This window comes from Sinohyriopsis cumingii, chromosome 14 (genome assembly GCF_028554795.1).
Source record: "Sinohyriopsis cumingii isolate HCF-2022 chromosome 14, ASM2855479v2, whole genome shotgun sequence".
Taxonomy (NCBI): Eukaryota; Metazoa; Mollusca; class Bivalvia; order Unionida; family Unionidae; genus Sinohyriopsis; species Sinohyriopsis cumingii.
Genome location: NC_142974.1, coordinates 124,404,059 through 124,417,502, shown reverse-complemented (window position 1 = coordinate 124,417,502; position 13,444 = coordinate 124,404,059). Strand labels below are relative to the sequence as shown.

At 36.4% G+C, this 13,444-nt stretch overlaps 1 protein-coding gene across 1 annotated transcript; it reads left to right on the top strand.

Moving 5' to 3' along the window:
* Nucleotides 1-8,216: 8,216 nt before the first annotated feature.
* On the top strand, nucleotides 8,217-9,855 carry LOC149784769 (uncharacterized). Its single transcript, XM_089932787.1, has one exon. It carries the CDS (start codon nucleotides 8,421-8,423, stop codon nucleotides 9,300-9,302), a length of 882 nt encoding a protein of 293 aa, XP_089788913.1. The 5' UTR covers nucleotides 8,217-8,420; the 3' UTR covers nucleotides 9,303-9,855.
* The last annotated feature ends 3,589 nt before the right edge of the window (nucleotides 9,856-13,444 follow it).

The window sequence follows — 13,444 nt, the reverse complement described above, 5'->3', positions numbered from 1 at the left end:
CATCTCAACTTTATATAAATTTTATGTTTCATGTTTACTCTTATAAGTTGGCAATATTTCTTCCACTACGGATAGTAATCAAAGCGACAAGTCATGTCAATAAACACAAGTTTTTATATATCCTCCACAGAAATTCAAGGATGTATTATTTTTTATACTTCTGTGCCATTTGCATCGCCTGTTAAAACACTGTCCCCCATTAGTATGCTATGTCACAGGGAAGCCATGATCATGCTGGCCAGTTGCATGAACAACAAGTGTAGATTACGTCACCTGTGGTACCTCCTTGTATAATTAGTCTGGTCACCTAACTTTATGAAGTCTAACATGAATACCAAGATCCAGACCAGACCTATAACTGCTAGTATCTTAAGTCGACCGCAGTAATACTATTTTATTAATTTTTTATATCGTTCCGTAAGATAGTAATTTACGGTTTATTTCAGTGGAATATAGAAAACTGAAGCCATTGCTACTCTGCTAGAAACATTCAATTTGGTTTGGTTCTTAATGATAGCTCACGACAAATAGGTTCAGTGCTGCGGAAAATTTAGTAAACATGATTAAGACTTGTACATTCAAATTTCTGTCAACATAATACTGAATTCAAATTATTTTTACCGAACATTTTTACTGACAAACTTGTAAAACGTTCACTTTTATACTATCCAGAGTTGCAAACTAACATTAATAACAAAAAGCATATATCTGTCATTGCTTCAATTTTGATTGGATATAAGGGTTTTCGAGGTTTGATTTTTGATCTTTGAGCTTTCTTCGTCTTCATTTAAATCAAATACGATGGGTAGAATTGCATACAGCACCTCATCGGCAGGTTTCTTTACTTTTAATTATAGCTAGACAAAGCACTTTTGTCAACCAAGACCATAATGCATATTTGTGGGTCAAATAGTTGTCATATTAATGGCTGAAAATGCTGGTTCCTGATGAAACTGGATGCAGACTGAAAAGAAAACAATTCAACAGGAAAAGTCATAAGTGAATAACAAAACTGAATATTCTAGAACAAATTTTTGAAGAAAAATTTCAGATTTTAACCAGAATAAAAGTAATATGTGTATTTAAAGGAGAAATGGCGTATGTGTACAATTCTATGGAGAAAAGGCATGTGTACAAGTGGACTTGTATGTGTAAACGTCATCCACTAAGTGTCAGCATGGTCCATTTTATTGCGAGATTCATGTTAATTTCTATAGAACAAAACAGCTCTCAACGTTTATCGAATGTACAAGATATTCCACATATTTTAAGGCCGTACATTAGGTAATGGGGACGATATTGCGACAATGTGACTTCACGCAAGAAAATGAATATCGAATATAATGACATGGGGACTTTAACAGTGGTGACATCACGGTACTCGACACTGGAGAAAAATTGCAATAATGTTGCAAGTGGCTGAACTCAATCGGGCGAGTAATATGTACAGCGTGGCAAGTGGTTGACCTTAATGCACGCTACTGTAGATCGGTAGGTGAAAGAGGAAATGGAACAGGATGGGTCTCTCTATGGACAAAGGTGTATGGGGTCAACGTAGGCAAACACAAACAAACAAGCAAACAAAGTTACGAACAGCTAACAAATAGCGTTTTAATAGAGTGCATAATGGGATGTTGATGGCATATAATGCATGTAAGAGTATTTTTGTAGGATTTCATCTTTTTCTCTTAAACTTTACGATGAAAATGGCCGCTTGTGATAATGTGTTTATGGGATGTTGAAAAGAATAGGGATGTTGGATGATATAGTGGTGTCATAGTGTCTTTCTGGTGTAAAGGATAATTCATTTAGCGACATGTCATCCCCTTCTCTTACACTCTATGTGAACACATGGTATTTTGGATAGTGAATATGATATGCTGTATAGCATTGTGGTGTGATGGATAGTATTTTTATAGTAAAAAGGAGTAGTCTTTTTCTGAGATTTCATCCACTTCGTTTACATGCTAAGAATAAATACAATACGTATGGGATAGTGTGTGTAGGGGTGTCAATGGCATAGTTGATATTGTTTTGGTAAGGGATAGTCGGTTTTGTGAAATTGCATATTCGTTTACATTCTAAGCTAACACATGACATTTGGAGTGTGTGTGTGTGTGTGGTCTTTATTTGTCCGTATAAAACTCCCTCTGTCTCTATCAAATTAATTTCACCTATCTACCTACAGTAGCGCATATTCAGGCAACCAGTTTGTTGCGATTTTCCCCTAGTGTCCATTACAATGACTTCATTCTGGGTAAACATTTTGGGTCTATAAATATAGAATGTATTTTTCTACAGGAATTTGAACGAGTTGTACCTATAAATATATACAAGGTTTTTCAAATAGGATTGTCGCAAAAGCTGAGAATATAAATATAGACTGTTTCTTTCGTAGGAATTTACCACTAATTATGGCTGAAAATAAATACTAGGTTATTCCAAAGGAATTTCCAACAAGTTGTGATTATAAATAGATACGAGTTTTTCTAAAATTGACTTTCTTACAAGTTGTGACCATAAATAGACACTAGCTTTTTCTATATAGTATTTTTGGTGGTGTTAGAAGCAGTCTGTTTTGTGATATAATCTCATTCTCTTACATTTTAAACTAACAAAGTGACTTTGGAGAATGTATACATGTGTGTGTTTGTTTGGTGTTTAATAGACAATAATTATGTGGTCTAAGGGATAGTCTAGTTTGTGAGATTTCATCTGCTTCTCTTACACTATAAGCTACAGGACGATATTAAGGTAGTATAGGGTGATGAACGGCATATATGGTGTGTGAGGGTATATTTTGTTTACTTTTATCTCTTATTCCTGCACATAAACTAGCATAGAACGCTTGTGATAATTTGTATATGTAGTGTTGGAACGTAATGGGACGTTGAATAGCATAGTGGTGGAATGGATGGTATTTTATTTTTGGTGTAAGGAATATCATACTTTATTTGTTTTCATTTCTTTCTCTTACACTCTAAAGTAACATGATATTTAGACAGTGTGGGGTGATGGATGGTATAAATGATATAATGGTTAGCATATTGTGTCGTATGATGAATAGTAAGTTTGTGCAATTTCATCTTCACTTACACTCCAAACTAACGTAAGTAGTTTTGGATTGAATGAGTATGGAGTGTTGAATGGTATATTTGGAAGCGAAAGATCTCTGTGGAGAGGTATGGCTGTCTAAAGCGAGTCTTGATCTACGATCCGGATGCCACACGAGGTTTTGAGGAAGAGAGGAAGGTCAATGCGATATTTTGTGTGTTAACTGAATGGTGTTAACATAAGCTTAAGGGTCCGTTTCAAAGACCGCTCGTATGCCTTGAAAGGATCAATACTTTATAGCCAATTTATTCTTGTCTTTATGTTGAATATTGTTTGCTTACCTGTTTGCTTGTTTTTTTTGTGTGTGTTTTGTATATTCTAACCTTATACACCCTTGTCCCTAGACAGACCCATCCTTTTCCATTTCCTCTTGTCCCTAGACAAACCCTATGTGCAATTCACCTTTTCCCTAGACAGGCCCACTATGTTAACTTTCCCATTGTCTTTTTACAAAGCCCACCATATTCAATTCCCCTTGAGACTAGACAGACCCACCATGTTATGCGTATATGTATGAATAACTATATTTCTATGTTTTCTTTGTCTCTGTCAAGCTTCCTTTGTCCCTATCAATTTCATTTCATTTACCTATCTAATGTGTTGCGTATTCAGATCAGCCACTTACAACACCGTTACTTAGTACCTACCAGATTGAGGTAGACCACTTGTAACATTGTTGCCATTTTCCCGCAGTTTCCAGTACCGTGACGTCACCCATGTGAAATTATTCTTGTCGCCATATTCGATCTTCACTGCTTCGCACGAAAGTTCCATTGTCACTGTATCGTCTCCAGTAACTACTCCTTACCTTTCTTTCTAAAGTAAATTCCACCTGCGTTCAAAGAGTTGCACAGTTTTATTTCGTACTTGCTGTTGTACTACATTGTCTGTTGCATTGTATCTTAGTATTAGTTACCAACCTGACAGGCAAAGTAAAATGCCACTTAAATTTGGCACCTTCTCTTGTCTGCATAAATTGTAATATTTGCTGTCCTATATTGATGTGCAGTTGCGAAGACTGAAAACCTACTGATACAACTCCTGGAAACACGATAGTGGCAGTAGTCCTTTCATCAGAAATAATAAAAGCAACACCAACATGGACAACAAACAGTGAAGGAGCCGAAGAAAGAATACAGACACAAAAGTTAATAAACCAATGAAAACCACAGCACCGGAAACAGCAGCAGCGACATCAACGATAGCTACTACAACAACAGGACTATGGGTAGTCTCAATTAAACAACTAGTTGTTAGCAGCCTGGCTAAATTGCATAGCCCTTAAACCAGGAGAGTACTGCCCAATTACAATATAATTAAAACATGATCTCTGCTGTTACACATGAAGATATGATAGCGACCGCTTAAATGTCATGTTCTGGTAACCGATGTTATTCATATTATCGCTAATTTTATCAACCAATCCGATGAAGTCTTACATCATCGCGTTTGAAGACAGAACACTATGGACGAAGAGCATGAAAGTGTTCCGAACGATTTTATTCACTTTCAGATTTCTGAAAGCTGCATTTCCTTTGGCTAATTCAAATGTCACCAGAACATGACCGGTAAGCGGTCGTCGTCAGATCTTCACTTAGGGCAAGGGAGATCAGATTTTAATCAGATTCGCCCAAGAAAAATCCAGATAATACAACAACTGACTGATATAGTAAATTACATATTTGACCAATTAGAAAATTGGGACTTAATACCCTACTAGAAAATATTGAAACAACAAACAAGCACATTGATATGATAAGAAAAATCTGAATATGAATCTCAATGTGTAAAGTGCAGAGCCAGTTACGGCATATATGTGCACCGGAAGAGTGCACTAACTAGAAAATCTTGACGCTCTCCGCTGATTTCGTGCACACAGCAATGTGACTCAGATGTGTCCGGGGCCCCGAATGGCCAAGTGGTCTAAAGCGCTCACCGTTCCAGATCACTGCCATCTCTCCGCTGTCTGCATGGGTTCGAGTCTCAGGTTCGGCTAACGTTGGTACGTGAGAAAGTTTGCCAATAGCTTCTCCTGGGTAGGTGGTTCTTCCCGGGGTTTTCCAGGGTTCTTCCTCCACCAGTTATACTGCCCGCCATTGTATAGCCTATCTTGTGCTGAAAAATGGCGTTAAACCCTACTACAGCTACAACTGATAAGTCCAGTCCACAATTGATTTTACGAGGAAAGAATTTCTAAATTGTTCTGTTCTACATTGCTCAACTACAAAACATATATTATTTGCTGCTAGATTTTCTACAATGTTTATACTTTCAAACTCTGGAAAAGAATTGGTATAATCTGGCGTTTTTGTCCAAATGGTTTTAAAAAATAAATTTGAGAAAGCCGACATTAACTGCTCGAATAACTGACGTGCATGCGGAACGATACGACGACGGTTGCTTGAATAAAATCCTCGAAAAGAAATGTGTGGAAAACAAAGAACCCATTGTTGATATCAGCACCCTAGGGCGAAAGTTTCTGGATTGTCCCTCTGCAGTACTAGCCTTTCTAATCAAGAGATATACAAGGTCCATGATATGCTTACAAAGCCAATTGAAAGACATCATCATTGGGGCCGCTTGGTGCAGTACTAGAATACAAGGGATGAAAAAGGGAGAGGTTTCAAGCTCTAGAATGTATCTACCAGTTCCTGCTCGCTCTCTTTTTAGGGCTTAACCAAATGCATGATATTAATATGTTTCAATTTGGCCTGAAACCTCGACTCGTTAAAACTATTACAACTACCATAATCCTTATCCGCGGTTCTAAATTTACACCTAAACTCTAACTCTACCGCTAAACAATATGTCATTTGGACCTAACCAGACTGATATATTGTTTTACTTTCTTTTAGAATTGGGGTGCATTAAGTAAACCGATTTTCCAACTTTCTACACAGTAGAAACTCTAACTCTACCGCTAAACAATATGTCATTTGGACCTAACCAGACTGATATATTGTTTTACTTTCTTTTAGAATTGGGGTGCATTAAGTAAACCGATTTTCCAACTTTCTACACAGTAGAAATTATGTAACTAAAATACATTACTCTAATTACAAATTTGCCACACAACAAATTAGCAATAGGTCACACCCATATTTGCAACTGGGTAGAATTTGACCTAATACAAAATGTCGTTTCAGAACCCGCCTACTTCTGTGGTGCCTCGCAGCCCAGTCCCTTTTACCCATTCCCTGTTCAGAATTCCAACTCGACTGGTTACCAATTGCCCTCATGAGCGTGTACGCACAAGACTGGGGTGGCGCTTTGGGTGGGGTATTAATTGCCACCAGAAGTCTTAATTGATGCAGATTGTATCATGACGAGTATGTGTTACAATTCCCACTCATCATATGTCCGTAGAACTTATTGTCCCGGAATCGGACACAATTTGGAAGCATACATCGTGTGCATAAACGCGTAAGGGAAGAGGTGCTCTTCCCTCACGACCAATTAAGCATCCCGACATTCCTAAATAAAAAAATGTTTCAAATGCCCTAAGGGCGAAAGCGAACATAATCAAACGTAAGTAAGTCTGGTTACCCTCGTTGACTGGTGAACACGTAGTAGAAGACTGAACTCAGTGAATAATTTAAACGACGCTTGGTATTGGAAGGTGGATGCTGAGTATGTGGTAGAAAATGTTTGCCGTATATTGGAGGTATCCAGTAAAAACAAAATAAACAAAACCACATATCTTATGATTACTGATGTAGAGAGCTATAAAATTAAAAAAACGTGCATAAAGGCAATATTGTATGAAGTCTGCTAATGTGTTAATTTTGTGATCATTTGATACAAATTCGCTTCCATTGCAACTTGATTCTTAAACCTGTAAAAGTGTTTTTCTTCCTTTTTTTATACTTTTAATTCATAATTGTTTCTTTTCTTGGTTTCTTTTTCTATCATTTTTGTTGGTGTATTATTTTAATCAGTCTTTTTCCTGCATTTTTTTTTCTCTGTTTCTTTTCTTTCAAACTTTATGTTCCTTTGTGTCTAGTCCTGCAATGTAAGACATAGGACATGCTGGTTTTGCTTTAGTGCTATGTCATACTCTCCAAATAACGGCCTTGAATAGCGTAGTCAAAGTTTCAGGAATATCTCACACATTTGGTAGCCTATATGGATACCCTTTCACTAAGTTATGTGTGATTAATATACCTACTGTGCTGTCTTTATCCTGGCGAAATGAAAATATCACACTAGCAAATGGACGCATTTCCATGTTCTTTTGACATACATTTCAATTTGTTGCAGTATGACGGTAGTCGAGGTATGCCGAAGTATCTTTAAGTAGGTTCGTTTGGTGGAAATGTTTCTTGAACGAAACGAAACGTTGCTTTACATTTCCAGTAGACATATTATTTTTTTTTATTCGTTTCGTTAAAGAACCATATTTCAACTTAACCCGATTTCTGCACTTCCGGTTTTCATCGCTTTCCAGCCAGCTGAAATGTAGTCCAACGAAACTTGAAAACAGGTCCATTGCTTTTGTGACAATTTGAATTTATTAGAGAAAAGACATCAGGGTAAGTAAAGTATGACAAAAACATCATAACTTTACTTTATAGGAAAGCGTCGTTATTGGTTACCAATTGTTTGTTTTATTTCTGAAAATTTGACTTTTGCTATACTGTTAGTCGACATCAAAACACGCTTCACAGCGCTGTTATTTAGGCGGTAAGACCCGTCACCCTCCAGAACAAAATATCGGAAGATGTGCCTTACGTTGTAAGACTACTTTGTTTCCATCTGGAATCGGGTCACAATTAATACTTCCAGTTCAGTGCACAATAAGTAATAAGGCCTTGGTGATGATCCGGAAGTGAAATCTGTGTTCTGTTTACATGCTGCTATATTGACAGTTCAGCATCTAAAAAAAGAGCAGGTCAACCTTTGACAAGAACTTCACCGTGAAGTAATCTTTGAAGGTATTTTAGATTAACATATGATTTGTATTGATTGTCACACAGTGGAAAGGTCAGTACTGAGAAATAAATGTAGAGAACATATAGCAAAATTAATCGTGATCTGTGTCCATCTACATTGACCAGTAAAACGAAGCCTAGACAGAGTTGTCTTTCCGGAAGTATAAAAACTTGGTATATGTTATTGTAGACCTACGTTTTAACATTTATCGAGTTATTTTAATAGTATTTGTTGTTTCTTGGGTAAGTTAATGCTCTTATAATGTTCATATAAGTTTCAAGCACTTAGAGCCTCTTTTTGCTTCTTGATACTTCACAGCGTTGTACACCAAGACCGCGAAACCCGAACGAACGTTGCATAATAGTCTTTTGAAGATGGACGTGATACAAATCAAAGAGAAACCATTCAAATGTGAGGTTTGTAATAAAGTGTTTGAGCATAATGGCAATTTGCAAGTTCACTTGAGAACGCATACTGGAGAAAAACCATTCAAATGTGAAGTCTGTGATAAAATGTTTACAACAAGTGGTAATTTGAAGACACACATGATGATGCATACTGGTGATAAACCATTCAAATGCGAAGTTTGTGATAAAACGTTCACAGTAAAGAGCAGGCTCAAAAAGCACATGGTGATACATACTGGAGAAAAGCCATTCAAATGTGAAGTTTGTGAGAAAATGTTTAGATTAAACAGTGATTTAAAAATGCATATGATAATACATAATAAAAGTAAACCATTCAAATGTGTAGTTTGTGATCAAATGTTTGCACGTAATGGTGATTTAAAGACACACTTGAGGATACATACGGGAGAAAAACCATTCAAATGTGAAATTTGTGACCAAATGTTTACACTTAGTTCTAATCTGGTGCGACACATGAGGATACATACTGGAGAAAAGCCATTCAAATGTGAAGTTTGTGATAAAGTGTTTGGAGAAAGGGGTTCATTAAAGAGACACATGATGATACATGCAGTATATAAACCATTCAAATGTGAATTTTGTGACAAACTGTTTATAGTAAACAGTGCGCTCAAGATGCACATGTTGATTCATACTGGCGATAATCCATTCAAATGTGAAGTCTGTGATAAAATGTTTTTCACGCGTAGTTATTTGAATAAGCACAGGAAGATACATACTGGTGATCATCCATTCAAGTGTGAAGTTTGTGATAAAATGTTTAGTTTAAACAGGTATTTGAAAATGCACATGACAATACATACTAAAAGTAAACCATTTATATGTTAAGGTTGTAATCACATGTTTGAACATAATGCTGAATTGAAGATGCACTTGAGGAGCCATACTGGAGAAAAACCATTCAAATGTGAAGTTAGTGGCCAAATGTTTGTGTGAAATGTAAAAGTTTGTGATAAAATGTAATGAGAGAGGGGTGCTCTGATGACAAAGAGGTCTCGCTAGGATTTTAAAACTTGGGAGTCCAGTACACCTATTTGGAGAAGACTCCCACCAGTAAATGTTCCACTCCTGTGAACTTTAGCACTTCTTCTCAATGTTTGGAGATAAAATGTTTACACAAAGGGGTGCTCTGATGACACAGCAGTCTTGGTAGGATTTTAAAACTAGGAGTCCAGGACACCTATTTGGAGAAGAATAGGAATACCACCAGCAAAAGTTCCAGTCCTCTACCAGAAGTCTATTGGACATACCTGAGAAGAACCAGTGGTTGCCATTGAGTTTAATTTTCTAACTTCTTTACACCACTGACATATAGCTCCTGTTTGTCAATTAGAGTGAGACTGAATTATGTCAGGCCAAGGAAAGGTCTTATTCCAAGCACTAAGTTAGGCATCACACACTTTATTACATTAGGCTAGTGTTCCATGTAAACTATCAGTTCTGGGAACTCTAGCACTTCTTCTCAATGTTATTACAGTCTTCATCAGCCTGCCATTTAACCCCAAAAATACTTATGCAAATCTGCAGAGAGCATTTTGTTTATCTCTCAACATATCTTGATTTCGAGGCCATGTGCACTACTTATCTGGCTAAACTTGGAAATGAAGAAAATAATGGAAGCTAAAGTTGTTCAGTTTTCTAAATTGTAATCAGTTGGTTAGAACTGGAGCATATGGTGGCTCACAAAGCCAGTTGTTAATGTAAGTGACCAATTTTAATAGTTTTATTGGCAATTAATTTGCTTCTTTTGGTAGAATGTTTAAAAATTTTGAATCATTTATGACTTGACTGGATTAATTTATGATTAAACATTGGTGTTTGTTTGATTGTACTTAAAATTATTATCAATTAGACAAAACTGGAAAATGTGGCTTTTCATAAACCCAGTTTCGGAGATCTCTGAAACGCTTAATTACGCGTATTTGGACGCCAATTTTTGATCTGGGACGAAGAAAATCACTGAGGCGGGAGTCCTCCGTACGCATGTAATAGGTGTGCGGTAAAATTCAAAGACTTGCCAGTCCTGCTTCAGCCACCTGCTCTGTGGGAAAATATGTTGATCAATTAGCTGTGCTGATATTTACAATGACAGAATTCAGTGACTGAAAAACCCCTTGATGTACATGTTGCCATTATAAGAGTACGTCAAAGGAACATGATGCTATAGCTGAGCAGCAGGTTCAAAGGCTTTGATTGTCGGCTGGGTGGAAAAATGTACAGATATTTACAGTTATTGAATTCTGAGGCAGAAATACATGTGGTCATTTATAAGAGTACATCAAATGAACAACTTTAGCTTTCATTATCGTGTTACTTTCCGAATGTAGCGGAATAAGCAGTGCACGTGACCTCAGAATCAAGACATGTTGAGACTTAGACAAAATGCCATTCGCAATTTGGATAAGTATTTTGGGGTTAAACGGCAAACATACGAAGATTGTAACGATATTTAGAGGAGTGCTAAAGCTTCTAGAATTGATAGTTCAGATGGGACAATAGCCAAGTATAAGAAAGTGTGTGATGCCTAGGTTAGTGCTTGGAATAAGACCTTCTTTGGATTGACAAAAATTCAGTCTCACTTTGATGGACAAACATGAGCTATATCAGTGTTATAAAGAATGTAGAAATTAAACTCAATGGCAACCAATAATTCTTCTAATTTTCATAGTTTTTTGGGAGGGCCAGGGGTCGCTCAACCAGGCGAAGTGGGCGACTAAGTCGCCTAAAAAATGTGAACTTCTGTTAGGAAAGCGAAAACGACTTCGCCTTGTTATATTTTTAGAGGTACATTGACTGACCATGCTTTTTGAGATGCCCCATAGACATTAGTAGCTAGGGCTAGTTTTTATATCAGTTACGTTGACAAACTCTTGCCCGTTCACAAGCATATGTTTTGATAGCTGATTGACCGTTAACCATTTCCCGAGTAAGGTAGCAACTATCACTGCCCAATTTCCGCATGCTATCCTTTGATGATAAAAACATACAAACTTGTGTTTCGAAACTTTAACAATAGTGTGTAAATATCAATTTGTGTTTTAAGATCAGAATCGGCGATCTGGATATATATTAACTGTCTTTTGTACACTATTTTCGTCATAAAATTAGTTTGAAACTGTAAGTGAACCAGCAGGCCTAACGGGAAATAATGACGGACATTGCTAAGTCTGGGATGTACCAGTTTATTAGATTGTTTGTTTTCGTAAATCATCGGACAAATATATTCAGAAAATATACAATTTATTGAAAGCAAAGCATATGTATTATTTTATTAAAGATTTAACTTCAAAATACAAATTATATAGGTCAGAAACATATGGGACAGTGCTATGTTGTGGAATTCGCTAGATGCGCTTTAAGGTCTAAGCTGATTTCCTACTTGACATGTATTTGTGAAAATACGAAGAAGAAAAAAAAAACGCAAGCAGATGCTCTTTAACCATTGCCTAAAATTACTACAAGTACGTAGACAAATAAATAAACCATAAATTTGCAATCTGTCAATGGACTGTTGTAATGAAGCTATATTACATTGAGTGATTACATTACGAAAACCTCTCCTTCTAAACATAGTTGCACTCACTTCTATCTTGATTCTGTAGGAAAGAAGGATTTAGTTCATATACCAACTATAAAGGAGACATGTCTGTAAATCTATGCATTTTAGTGTGTTATGTATGAATAAGGTAATGTTTTATCTGCAACGAAGAAATGAGGACGAACAGTATGATCTGAAGACACGTGTGCATGGTACTGGGGTTGTTTAAAACACGTTTTGAAATCTTTGAAAGTGCCATTATTGTGAACTTTTAGAAAATATAAACAAATAAATGAATTTTTTAAAAAAATTGTTATGGGTAGTTGAATAAGCATTTTTACTGACCTGAAATTACAGTAAAATAATCTGGTTACTCAGTTAAAATTTGTTACAATGTAGTTTCGGTTATTCTCTTTTATACTCATATGGCCAAAATAACTCAGAAAATTCTCTACTTGAAAAAAAAAGTATTGCTTAATTCAAAAGTTAAATGCAAATATGAATACTGGCAAATAGAGGGCTTAATTCAAATAAGAAAACATAAGTATGTGTGTGTATGAATATATATATATATATATATATATATATATATATATATATATATATATATATATATATATATATTGCGTTTCTTGCTTTGCGTCCACTTCACCCTGTTCAGTAGAAAAGGAGAAGTCACTACTCCCTAAAATTCAAGCCTAGCTTGACCCGTGGAAGGGACTGCAACTTTTGCAGGTGGGACTCCTATTTTTACCAAAATGGGAGTCCTGGACTCCTAGTTTTAAAGTCCTAGCGGGACCTCTCGGCAATGTTTGCTACTTCTTCCATACAATGGCAATTTGGCTTAAACAAGATGGATTTGAACATTGAGGACTAAACCAATAGAACTGTAAATCTACCTAACCGAGTTGAAAGTTGACCGTTTTGTATTGTTATGTATATTTAATTAAATTGTTTGTCAGTTTTAATTTCATTACATGTTATTGTAATGTAACATTGTTTGCTGGACTTGATCTTGTCCAGCACTGAGTCCATTTATGTTTGAACTAATTTACTTTTTTATGGGGCCCCGAGTGGCCGAGTGGTCTAAAGCGCTCTTCGTTACGGATCACTGCCATCTCACCTCTGTCTGCGGCGGTTCGAGTCTAAGATTCAGCCAGTGTGGGCATGTGAGAAAGCTTGCCAGTAGCTTCTCGTGGGTCGGTGGTTCTTTCCGGGGTTTTCCGGGTTCTTCCTCCACCATTAATACTGGCCGCCATGTATAGCCTATCGTGCTGAAAAATGGCGTTAAACCCCACAACAGCAACAACTTTTTTATATTTCATTTATGTAAACAACTAATAATAGCTTCATTATTCTCTATGTGTACGAGCTTATTAACCGAATAATTATTCAGGTAAACATGTTGATTTCGGTCAGGGTTTTGGAGATT

Coding starts and splice junctions, on each gene's coding strand:
- LOC149784769 (XM_089932787.1), top strand. CDS start 8,421: ATGGACGTGATACAAATCAAAGAGAAACCATTCAAATGTGAGGTTTGT.